Source organism: Ascaphus truei, chromosome 2, assembly GCF_040206685.1.
Source record: "Ascaphus truei isolate aAscTru1 chromosome 2, aAscTru1.hap1, whole genome shotgun sequence".
NCBI classification, from domain to species: Eukaryota; Metazoa; Chordata; class Amphibia; order Anura; family Ascaphidae; genus Ascaphus; species Ascaphus truei.
The window spans coordinates 390946071-390959619 of record NC_134484.1 but is presented as its reverse complement, the minus strand read 5'-3'; the positions used below and the strand labels follow the sequence as shown (position 1 = coordinate 390959619).

The 13549-nt window shown below is 43.8% G+C and overlaps 1 protein-coding gene across 1 annotated transcript in view; it reads left to right on the top strand.

Moving 5' to 3' along the window:
* Nucleotides 1-4524: 4524 nt before the first annotated feature.
* The window catches only part of SCIN (scinderin), a 136772-nt gene continuing 127747 nt past the window's right edge, over nt 4525-13549 (top strand). Inside the window, 1 exon segment of the mRNA XM_075587231.1 lies at nt 4525-4837. Coding sequence (XP_075443346.1) covers nt 4645-4837 — 193 coding nt within the window. The 5' untranslated portion in view covers nt 4525-4644.

Sequence of the window (13549 nt, the reverse complement as noted above, 5' to 3'; positions counted from 1 at the left end):
CTATTCCCACTTCCTCACACCATTCCCCCCTCCTCACACCATTTCCACCCACCCCTCCTCACACTATTCCCTACCTCCCTTCCTCACACTCTATTCCTCACCTCCCATCCTCACACTCTATTTCCCTATGCCCCTCCTCACCTCCGTCACACTCTATAACCCCCTCAAAACTCAACAATTCAGCCCACCACAAACAATAGCCCACTCCCCTCCTCACATAACAAACCCTCTCACCCCTCCCCACACAATAATCCCAGTTTACCCTTCCCACGCAATAACCCCCTTCCCCTCCCCTCACAATAACCCATCCTTCCCCCTCCCCAAACAATAACCCCCTTCCCCACACAATAACCCCGTCTCCCCACCATCATGTACAACACCTCCCCCCCTCCACCTAAAGAAAACAAAAAAAAAGCACACCTACCTACCTTGGGAAATGCCTCAGGAGCCGTCCGGCGCTGGAAATTGGACCCAACATTCCTTGGGTGCCGTAGGCCCAACTTCTGGCATGCGGGGTGAGCTTGACTGAAGGCCTGGCTGCAGCATGGTAGGGCTGGGGCCTGGCAGCTGGACTACTTCCAGCGCTGTCCTGCTGGGCTACTGCCAGGCCCGGGAAAGTTGTCCCGGCTCTCCGCCCATCGGTGGCCCTGTCAACCCATGGACCCACTAGCCCAACAGGCATTTACCCGGTTTTCTGATGGCCCAATCCGCCCCTGTATGTGCTATTCAATGAAATGCAAAGACTTGCGAAAAAGGGAACAGTAGACTCAACCTCACATTTTGGCCAAAAATGGCTGTTCAAAAGAGCAATTTAACCTTTTATGTGTAACATGGCTGGACCAGATTGCCTTTCTGCCTCCTGTCGTGTGTCCTGATAGCTACAGGCTGTGGCAGGCAATCCTGTGGGCATTGACCCCCCTCATGCTGACTCTCTGAGTGACAGAACAGGTGGTCCTGCAAGGGTCTGTGTACAGCCAATAGTGGTACAGACCTTGTGCCCTCCCCTTTTGGTGATCAGAGAGGAAGTGACAAATTGTAGTCAGTCCAGGTCTTCCCCTCCTAGGTGTGAGAGGTGTGCAGTCAAGCTCCTCCTGGCTGGGAGTGAGCAAGGCCAGTTAGTCCTCCTGGGCTGGCTGGGCCTGAAAGATCAGAGGCCTCAAGAATAGCAGAGAGCCAAGCACCATCCAGAGGCCTGGAATCCTCTGAGACCCATGCATCCGCTGTGTGTACCACCTGCAGTGACTGCAAATAAAGCCCTTTGTTTTATATACCCCAACCTGACTTCTCAGTCTATTGGGCAGGGGTGTGAAAGAAGTCTGCTTTAGTAGGGACTGTCTCTGGAATCCTGGAGCCACTGAAGCTGGAGGCACTGACACCATGAGTTGAACATCAGTATCACCAAGAGCCTGTCCTGTTCCCCCACACCATCGTAGAAAACTCAGCTCTCCTGGACCCTCACAGGTATGACCGCACCACAAACAACAGCAGTAACCAGTAGTGACATCTTCCAGAGAGGGGGGAAACTGTGTTACATATGAAAAAGAAAAGATAGAACTGCCTAAGGCTAAGGCCCCGGTAACTCTGCTGCAATACGCGCCCGCGAGATTGGCGGCGCGTGCAGCCGATTCCCTGGTCTGCAGCTCACTGCAGGAAGAGAGACCGAGGGGGGGGCGTGGCGGGGGAGTGACGGGGGCGCGGCCATGACATCACCCGGCAGGTTCGCCCTCATTGGCTGAACCGCCGGGGGGCGTGCCGTATCGCTCGTCGCGAGTCCTGCTCTCAATTCTATTGAGAGCAGGAGCAACTCTCGCCCCAGCGCTGCAGCCCCCCCTCGCAGCGGGCCCGGCGCCATTGAGGGGAGGGCTCTCGTCCGTGCAGCGTCCGCTGTAGTAGGCAGCGGGTTCAAGGCCTTAAGGATTATGTAATACAAAGAATGTCACTAGCACTCAAAGGAAAAACAGACAAAGGTAATACAAGGTAATGCAAAAAGATAAATGTATTAAATACTAGAGATACAAGCCGACATGTAATTCAACATACTCGTTTTAATGAACCCTTAGCACATTTAGAGAAATATACTCATCTGTTCTGATAGAATAACATAAAGAAAAAAATGAATATGGAGAACCACCAGGAGACAAATACATTGAGCATATCCATCACTCAAGAACAGTAATCTAATAATAGGGTGGGCAATGTTTCGGGCCCACCAGGCCCCTTCTTCTGGCCGGTTCCCACCTCAACAGATTCTACAGGGGGAATGTGGCACTTCCCAAGAAGAAAGAGTCTAAACTGTGACAGATATAAGCCCTAATTTGAACATTTCAAATATTTAACATCAATATTTCCCCCAAACTACTGTAGCATTTTACATTGAATCCAGTTGCCTTTAATCCAGTCGTGTATCTGTAGGGGAGAAAAAGTACTGGGAACGTAAGGAAAGAAAAATGTACTCATATCTAACGTAAAATAACTTATTCAGCTTTAGTCAAGAAAATGTCAAAGAAAGAATGGAGTCTTTCCCCAGTCACTATTCTAGCACCATTCCTACAAATGTCATAAACAAGTAACAGAATTCCGTTCCTGTTCCACACAAAAATAACCCTTCTTTAAACAGCATGCCACAACTGATAGCTACGTCCAAACAACAGTAATCTTTAACTCTCTTTTCCACTATAGTTTATGAACACATGTAACCAATTCAGTGTAACACAAAGAGATCTTTAGCTCTGATTTAATAACAATGGAATGTTTTTATATGCCTCAGCAAGCATCTAAGATTAACATTTTCTGAAGCCTACTACAATTTGACAGAATCAAGCAGTCCTCCCTTTTATATTAAAGGTGCAATCCCACATACCTTTCGTATATAATTTAGGGGGTAATTCTACATCATCCCAAACCGCCATTTGGGCATTTTATCAGATGAAAATACATCGAACAGTTACTTCAGCATATATAGAAAAAGAAACAAAAAATATAGCACTCTAAAATACTGATAGTGTAGCAAAAAGTTAAAAAAAGAATTTTTTTTATATACAGAAAGTAACAAAAAGGTTTACTCTAGCTGTGTTACATTTGGGCTGCCTTTTTTTCTCATCAGATTGCAACTGTACCATGCTGTTCATTTCTATTGATCCACTTTCAGCAAAGGGCACAGCACCTGTTGATCGCTAAGAGTTGTGCTGTTATTCATACCCTCCTCCCTAACTACTACACTTGTGACGGGACGGTCCTCAGACACCTTTTTTGGTGAGGTTTCATGGATTAGATTTGTCCGCACGTGATTGGCTCCCTTTTCTGATTAGACAGGATAACTCTATTGATTGGTTTATTACAGGAGAGATATTGTTTTTCAGCTGTCTATGTAAATGATATTTTTAATTTTCTGTAGTTTAATAAATATTATTTTTTAACTTTTTGTTACACTTTCAGTATTTGGGGTTTATTTTTCTATATATGCTGAAGTAGCTGTTTGGGGTATTTTCCAGCCGCAAACTGGCCATATTTTAGATTGCTTAACTTTTTTTGTAGTCTGTCTTTTTGCTTAAGAGCAGTATCTCTTTTGTGCCAATATATATAAAAAGACCCTAATAATGTAACTATCTTCATTATGCTAATTTAACAATGCTAATAGCAAAACAAATGGCTTCTGTTGTTTCTTTGGAAAGTGCATTTCTTAAAATCCCACACTGCCCCTTATCAGAGAGCCAATAAATAAAAGGGAAAGAAAGTGGCTCTAGCTGTGTAAACTGTAGTTGAACACACAGTGGCATCAGATTAAAGGTAATAGCCATATGAAAACAAACCACTCCCATGTTTTAGCTCAGTGTTTACAGACTAACTTTTAAAACGTATTGAATTGCTTATACTGTAGGTGCTACCGTGCTAGATTTTGATACAAAAAGCACTAATCACCCACATTGGTCCTAGGGGGAATATCCCTTTTGTAACTTTGAAGCGCCTGATAATGTATGAGTAGATACTGTAGTTAAATACTGTATGAGTAGGTACAAGAGTGGAAGCTCTCATACGCATACAAATGTATACAGCTGTGGTTAATATTTCTCATAACTTAATGCCTCTGCTGCCAGAGTAGCAAGAACATAAAAACCCACTTTTTTTCAAGAAAGATTTTGCTAGACAATACTGGTTCTCAGGAAAGTGTATTAATGAGACAGTGGTCTCATTGACACTCAAGATGCAACCACCTATATTCTTTCATTGGGCTTTCATTTTACAATGTGTTGTCAGGATTAAAAGGAGAATAGCAATCCCTACAAATCCACCTGAGTGAAGTAGGTAGATCTGATCCTTAAAATAAAAGCCATCTTTCCAGATGGAAAACAAGAATTCACGATCAATGGTGCTCACTGTAGTATTTTTTTCCCCTACAGGAAAATGTTTGTGTTCTGGTTTGGAGCAAAGAGCTGCTGTGTGAAGCAGTAGTGTGTTCTCAAGAAAGGACACTCCTCTCTGCGGCACCGCCCTCTTCCTGCTGTCAGCATAAAGCTCTGCTTAAAGATAAAATCACTAATATTACAGCACTTTCTCTTGCAGTTAGACCTGAACACAGCTGGTGGTAAACTCGTGACAGCGGCTGCTCACTTTTCTCCAGTCTTAGTTATCTGTCTAGAAGTCAGCATGGTTCTGTATCACAAAGAGTTTGCCAGTGCTGGCCAGAAACCTGGACTCCAAATCTGGAGGATCGAGAAGATGGACCTGGTACCTGTGCCAGATAATCTACACGGTAATTTCTACGTGGGGGATGCATACCTTGTGCTGCACACCATAGCAAAAAACACCAGCAAATTTTACAATCTGCACTACTGGCTCGGTAAGTATTTTGCTGCCCAACCAATTTCTTTCAGATTATCAATACCCAGTGATTTTTGTCTAGAAATAATAAGGTGAGGGAACTCTAATGTGAGGATGGGGAGGAGCAGGGGGGGGGGGGGGGGAGTGGAATTATTCTTGGACATTGGCAATAATATACACATTTATTCACATTTCAAAATCGTTTTTAATCCATCTGTTATTATTTTTGTAAATATGATTACTAAATTCGATTTTTTTTAAACATTAAAATATATATTTTTAGGTTATCACAATAATGCTTAAAAAGGGTACAGGAACTGCATTCCATCACCTTCCCCCTGAAAAAAAGCCCTGTCAGTACCAATTATCTTTTCCCCCATCCCTGTATGGACTTTCAACTTTGCTGACGCTTGTGCAAGCACAAAAAGACCCCTCTAGTAACATGTGAAAGCTGAAGATGTGGTGGTCATATAATAATTGTAATGCATGTAAGAACTGGTAAAACAATGTTGTGTATATTATTACAGGAACACATTGCATAATATGCAATATTATGTATTGTATGAAGATGTGTGCACCACAAATATTTCAAAAGCTTCTTGGTAAATATTTTGATGTTGCAAGGAGATGTAGGGGGTTATTTGGCGCAATCAGTTAGTTGCAAAACTGGAGAAAAAACAGTACATAAAGCATATTTGAAAACGAGACATACTTGAAAACGAGAGGTAACTCTCAATGTATTACTTCCTGGTAAAATATTTTATAAATAAATAAATAAAATAAATAAATATTTAACAAAGAGAAGGAATCTCATTGAAAGCAATGGGATTTTTGCAATGGATTCATTTGGGTTCTCCCCAGTTCGCAGTTGAGAGACTTAAGTAAATAACCCCCTACAGTCTGTAAACATTTTGTTGCAAGCTTCCAACATTTTCAGATCTTAATTTAATTCCCTCCTATGCTTTACTCAAGGTGTTTTGTTATTTTTCAATGTAAAAAAAATGGAGAACACTATGGGGAATATATGTATAAAAAAACAGGGCATAAAAATTGGACATGATTTCTACAACAGTGGTTTTCAACCTTTTTTGGTTAGGGAACCCCAGAATTCAATTGTGAAATTCTGGGAACCCCAACCCTCACCCTCGTCTCTCGCCCCCCCCCCCCGTCACCCCCATCTCTTGGGCCCTCACACTCTTCCCCTTACACGCGCGCTCACACACACACACTCTCCCCCTCTCACTTACACACATATTCTCCCCTCTCACTTACACACACACTCTCCCCTCTCACTTAGACACACACATAGTCTCCCCTTTCACTAAGGCCATGCACATGGTTATCACGACCGCGCTCACGTGCGATCAAAATGATTTGCCTCTATGAGGCTGTCCTAAGAGCGCACGACCACGCGCGTGCTTTGACCATGCGCGCACACTCGCGATGCGCGAGGAAACAGATTAATTTGTTTCCTTGCGCAACTGCTGGATCATGTGAGCAGTCCGCCCAATGAGGGTGAACCAGCCACCGTGACATCACGGCCATGCCCATGACCCGCCCCCTCATTGCGTCTAATTAGAGCTCACAAATTGCTGAAGCTAGAGGCAAGCATGAAGCCACTAGCACGGTCGAGCGCACGCATGTACCACTATGACTCGGCCTTACACACACACACACACACTCCCCTTCTCACTTACACACACTCTCCCCCTCATACTTACACACTCTTTAGGGGCTAACAGCGTGCTCTTACCCGATACTTCCTCTCCCTCCTGTCAGCTGGAAGTTGACTCGACTTCCACTAACAGGAGCAGGGAGAGGAAGGGCGGTTGCTGCTGAGCACCAAAGCCGCTGGGTCATTGCTGGGTGCAGCCGCGCCACCAGGCCTGGGAGAGTTGTCCCAGCTCTTCACCCCTTGTGGCCGCGGAACCCCTGAGGCGTGCTCACGGAACCCTAGTGCTCCACAGAACCCCGGTTGAAAATCACTGTTCCACAATTTAACAATCTTCATTGCTTCCAATGGGATCTCTGTGTTTAATAAATGTGGTGTAACATTTGGCAAAAAAATTTGCCCCAGTTTTGCAGACGGGAAACTTTAGTTTGATACATCAGATTTTGTGCCCATAACTGCTTAACTGTTACAACATAAATGTACAATAGTTGTCATATAATCGTGGTTGTTGTGCGCAAGCCAAAAGTGGTGCAATGCTGGGGAAGAACAAACAGCTTCAGCTGTAGTAAAGAAAAAATTCTATTGCTTTTAATGGTAATTTTGTGTGTGATAGATATGGGGAAAAAAGACAAAAAGCCCTAGTTAAATTTAATTTGTCATTTTGGATGTAGCACTGGTTTTTTTTTGATTTTGTTGTATACATCAGGTCACAATCTCAGTAGCTCTCATTTTGGCACAAATATACATATTGTGGTGGGTTTGGGTTCTGAGTTTACAGGGGCTGTGTGTGTGATAGATATGGTCTAGATTTTCTGCCTTAATATTGCGCCTTAATACATATGCCCCAACATGTTTGTGATGGTGCATCCAGAAAGAGCGCTGGTCTCCGCCCCAAGGCCCCCAAAAGGGTGCTATGCCTTTACATAAACCCAAAGCCATCGTTCTTACAGAAACATGGCTAACCCCTAAAACCCCCGATGCAAATATCGCCATTCAGGGATACTCCATTTCTAGGAGAGCTAGGTCAAAGAGAGGAGGAGCGGTGTTATTTTATATTGTAGACACCTTACCATTTACACTGTTAAATTTGCCCCCAAGCCCACACTCTTTTGAAATTCTAGTTGGCAAAATCTGCCTCCCCTTTTCTAAGCCCATCTTGCTTGCTGGCATCTACCGCCCCCCTAAAGCCCCTCTACAATCCCTGACTGATATCACCCAGTTTCTTGGCTCCATTTCCTCTCTGAATGAGAAGAGTGAACTGCTAGTTCTTGGGGATTTCAACTACAAATGGCTTGACTCTAAAAACCACAAAATCCAGATACAAATCAAATCGCTTAACCTATCGCAACTCATTTCCCAACCCTCATGGACAAACCTGAAATCGCACAACCATTCCTTGCTAGACTGGATTCTCTCCTCAAACCCAAGCAGAATCCAATCCTCTGGCATCCTTCCTGATATTTTCAGTGACCTTGCAATAGTGTACTGTGTAAGGAAAATCAAACCGCCCCATTCAAGCCCTAAAGTTCTCCTCACTAGAACATTTAGAAACTTTAACCCACAACAGTTCCTGGATGACCTTACCAACTGCCCATGGCACAGGATTGATTTAACTCCCGACCCTGTTTCTGCGCTCGACTATTTCCAATCCGAATTTTTAAAACTCTGCGATACCCATGCTCCACTACACAAAATAAGGGTACGGGGAGCCCACCTTCCATTGGTTACAACTGACCTTATAGCACTCTACCAGTTCAGGGATACCTTGTGGAAAAGCTACAAAGTAACTGGCACTACCAAGGATCTCAATCACTACAGATGCCTGCGGAACATGTGCACAAGGCAAACAAGGCATGCAAAAGCACAATATTACTCTGACAATCTCCACCAGAATACTAACTTTTGGAAGGTTATCAACAATATATTCCAGCCTTCAAACCATCAACAGCCAAGTAATATCACTAAGGGGGATATTACTCTGACAAACCCCACTGACATTGCAAATGCATTCAATGATTACTTTGTGGGGTGTGCCACTAACTTATTAGCGAAACGCAGCTCAAACCACAAACCTGAATCTCATCCTGGGAGTACCCACATAGCCCCACCCCCTCCCAACACTGCCCACAATTTTCCATTTGGCCCAGTATCCGAAGAGATTACACAAGCACTCCGCAAATTAAAACTAAGCAGCCAATGTGGACCTGACTTACTACAATCTAGGTTCCTACGACTTGGTGCCCCAGCCGTTACCAAACCAATTGCTTCCATAGTCAACTCTATCCTGTCAGCAGGCCATATCCCTAAGACCTGGAAAACAGCCAGAGTTGTTCCAATCTTCAAAAGTGGGGACAAAAACACTGTCTCAAACTACAGGCCAATTTCACTTCTCCCAATTCTATCCAAAGTCATGGAAAATGTGTCCACTCCCAATTAAGCGATTACTATACCAAGACAAATTTCCCTAGCCAATTCCAATCTGGCTTTCACCCCAAACACTCCACCGTAACTACCCTGCTAAAAGTTTGCAATGAAATCCAGTGTGGAAGGGAACGGGGACAACTCACTGGTGCAGTATGCCTAGATTTTGCAAAGGCTTTTGATACTGTTGATCATGCTATCCTGCTTAACAAACTCCAGAGCTCTGGAATAGGGAAGCATGCTTTAAACTGGTTTCAGTCCTACCTATCAGGTAGATCCCAACATGTGTCCATCTCAAGCTCTAACTCCAACCCCCTGGATATCACCTGTGGTGTCCCGCAAGGCTCTGTTCTGGGGCCCCTACTCTTCTCAGTGTTCATCAATGATCTTCCCACAGTTTGTCAGGAAGCCTCAATACACATGTATGCAGATGACACAATCCTATAGCCTCTCTGACCTTCAACACATACTTCAGTCTGACTTTTTGAGACTCGAAAACTGGATTTCCCAAAACAAACTGTTTTTAAACACTGACAAGACTGTAACAATGGTATTTGGGACCAAGACTAAATTTTTAAAGCTTCCAGCGACTGAGCTCCAGATTAGAACCAACGCTAACACCACCCTAACCCCTGTTACTAGTTTTAAATACCTGGGCATATGGTTTGACTCCCACTTAACATTCGGAATGCACATTGATACCCTGACAACCAAGACCTATGCCAAACTAGGGGTACTTTACAGAAACAAATCCACCCTAAGTCTCCTGGTCAGAAAGCGTATCGCACAGCAGATGCTAATGCCAATTATTGACTATGGAGACATAGTATATGGCTCGGCACCTCAAACCCACCTTAGCAAACTTGACACCCTCTACAATTCAATTTGTAATTTTGTTCTCCAATGCAACTATAACACACATCACTGCGAAATGCTCAAAGAACTAGATTGATCATCACTCGAGTCTAGGCGCAAAGTTCATCTTTCCTATCTTGCCTTCAAATTCTTTATGGACAAGCTACCCAGCTACCAGAACAAGCTCCTCATCCCTACCACATGCAGCACCTATCATCTGAGATCAGACTCCAAAAGACTGTTCATGGTCCGAAAGCTCAACAAAGTATCCGGACGTTCCTCCTTCTCTTACCGTGCACCCCAAAACTGGAACAACTTACCAGAGACTCTCACATCCACCACTAGTTTAAGTTCTTTCAAATCTAAGGCTGTCACACATTTTAATCTGGTCTGTAACTGTTTCATACGCCCATAATATATATTATCTCTAACTATGCATGCAATGTCTTGTATATAATGTATACCCTGTTCATTTATGTAACTGTATTTGTAACCATGTATTATTTGTCTTAACTCTGTGCCCAGGACATACTTGAAAACGAGAGGTAACTCTCAATGTATTACTTCCTGGTAAAATATTTTATAAATAAATAATACATTTACTCCCATTCATATGCCCAAGCTTATTGCATTTTTGTGAATCTGGGCCTATATAAGATATGACAAATTATATGGGTGTATTAAAAACTTGAGCCAATGTTTAAAATGAGTTATAGGCTAAAGCAGTAAAATTCAGGGCATTATTGAAAACCCTGCTCTCTGATTGGTTAAAATTCTGGGCTTTATCCACAGTAAGGCCCTGAATTTCAGCAGCTTGCAAAATGCAGTTTTCAATCTGTTTATTTCCAGCCAATCAGCTTTCAGAACAGCTGAGACAGGGCAGGGGATTGGTTTGAATTAAGTAAAAGCTCTGAGACATGGCAGGGGATTGGTCAAAAAGTATCAGCCACGGTTTGACTCCTCCCCCTCCCGAGCTGACTGAGATTTTCTGAGCAGATTCAGTTGAATTGGGGGGGTGGGGGGAGAGAGACTGCAAAGAAGTAAGTGTGTTGTGTATAGAGGTGCAGTGTTGTGTGTGTGTGTATGTGTGGGGAGGGGGGGGGGGTGTAGAGGTGCTGTTTGTTTGTAGAGCTGGGGGGGAGAGTGCAAAGTTTAGTAAGTGGCTGCATTTTTTTATTGTGGCTGCAGTGTGTGTGTGTGTTGTATGTGTAGCAGCAGTTTGTGTGAGTGTAGAGCTGATGTGTGTGTGTGTCAGTAGCAGTGTTTATGGGTGTAGCATGTGTGTGTTGCAGCAGAGATTGTGTGTGTGTAGAGCTGCTGTGTGTGTAGAGGTGCTGTGTAGTGAGTGTAGATGAGGTGCTGTGTGTGTGTGTGTGTGTGTGTGTGTGTGTGTGTGTGTGTGTGTGTGTGTGTGTGTGTGTGTGTGTGTAGAGGCACTGTTGTGTGTGTGTGTGTGTGTGTGTGTGTGTGTGTGTGTGTGTGTGTAGCAGCAGTTTGTATGTGAGCTGCTGTGTGGCTGTGTGTGTGTGTGTATGTGTGTGTGTGTGTGTGTGTGTGTGTGTACGTACACAGAGGGGGCGGCAGTGTGTGGATATAGATATCTGCAGTGTAAGAGTATAGAGGTGGTTTCATGTATTTACCATTTTATTTGAATAAAAAAATCTATTTAACTATACAAAAGTGTCTATTATTTATGAAATAAATCTACATTTAGCCTATAATAGTAATAATCCCCTCAGAACAGAGCATTACTGACCAATAATGCCCTGGCTGGGTTAAAGTCCCTCGGCTTCGCCTCGGGCCTTCAACTCTTCCAGCCAGAGCATTATTGGCCAGTAATGCCCTGTTCTTCAGGGATTATTACTTAAATACAAACCTTTTCAGACAGTAATATGTGCATCCATTGATTACTTAGATTTGTAAAATACACACTGTATCTTGATTTTGGTGTGATTATAAGTGTAACCCCTCTGCTTTGAGCTCTTAGACTTAAAACTATTGCTGAGGCTGGGGCCTGAGTTCCTTGTTACTTGCTCGGTCAGACGGTAGGAATAATACAAACACTGTATGGGTAATTCACTTAGTTTACTATACACTTATTATAATCAGCAGAGGATCACTACACAGTGTACACATATAAGACAAAATCCCCAACTAGTGCTGCATGGGTGTGAGTCAGTGTCAGTGGTGTAGTACCCACCCAATCCTGGGTATGTTGGCTTATGATGGTGCTGGCACACCGTGGGACCTTGTGTTGTACCGAATCCCTTGCAGGCTGGTTCTTCAAAAAGGTGCTTCGGTGCCACTGTGTCTTTATAGCCGGTGAGGGTCCCCTAAAGCGGCATGTGATTTCCACTCTGAAACTGTAGCTGTCAGCTCCTGTCTCTACCTGCATATGTGCACTCTCTCTGCAGTCATCAAATTAACCTGCTGTGAACAAGTCCACACAGATCTTATCCAACATAGCTGCCTTTCCTTTTCTTAAAGACTCCTTGTCCACAGTCGTTATCATTGGCTGCTCTAGTGTCCATCACAATGACATTAGAGAGGAACCTGCCATGGGCAGTGTGACCGTGTGTGAGCACACACAGGGGGGTTACAAAAGAAACCAGTGAATCCTATGACATTTCTCTAATGGGATATTGCACATGACCTAACTTCTACCACAGCAACATCTATCATGGTTAGTCTATTCTACCTCTCTTTTCCCCCTGTTACATAAGTCCTTAGCAGTCTAGGCTGTGACAGGCCATCCTATGGGCTTTTGACACCCCTCATGCTCCTTTCTGAGTGACAGAAGTGTGGTGGTGACTCATAGCCTGTGTATAGCCTATCAGGTATAGGTACAGACTGTGAGCCCTCCCCTTCTGTTTCTCAGAGAGGCAGTGTTCAATTTAGTTATTAGTTCTCTCCCACCCTTCCAACCGAGTGGCGGTGTGGGGCCTGTCTCTTCTCCCTGTGGGAGAGAGAGGCCAGTCAAGCCCTTATGGCTGGCTGGCTCAGGAAGATCTAAGGCTCCACACTAGGAGAGCCAGCGCCATCCAGAGGCCTGGGATCCTCTGATGATCCTATGCACTGCTGTGAAAGATCTACAGTGACTGCTCCAAATTAAGACCCCTTTGCTTTCATCATACTGTTTGAGTGTCAGTCCCTGGGCAGAAGGAAAGAAGTGTGCTTTAGTGGGGACTGATCTCTGGGCACCCTGGAGCCCACTACAGCTGGAGGCGCTAAGCACCGAGTTAAGAAAGTCAGTTTTAATCAAAAGCCTGTCCTGGTCTCCATATCACAGCAGACAACTCAGCTCTCCTGAACCCTCACAGGAATGCCACACAACAACACCTGTAGCCGCAACACTTATTTCCTAGAGGGTGGGGGTACATGTGCTACAACATATTTTACAAATGTAATTACTATGCAACATGTTGCAATTAGTTATAACCATTACTGTGCTCTTAACCAATAGCAAGTTATAATTTTACAGACTTGCACCAACAGGAGGTCATTTACAATATACCAAAGTGAAGTATAATTTTTATTCATTAATTATTCTTAGTGTACACATTAGTTGCACTGATCAAAGTTTGTGAATCAAAAATGTCTGCCATTTAAAAGCAAATAATGTATAATGAATTAAACTGCATTAATGTACATTAGAAATGTCTCTGTGTGTAGCGCTTGCCAATATGAAGAGGTTATGAGGCCTGATCATTAAACTGCGAGTCTTGGCATGCATAATTCCCTGAAAAAAAGGAATGCTATTTGATGCAGTAAACAGTGGAAGTT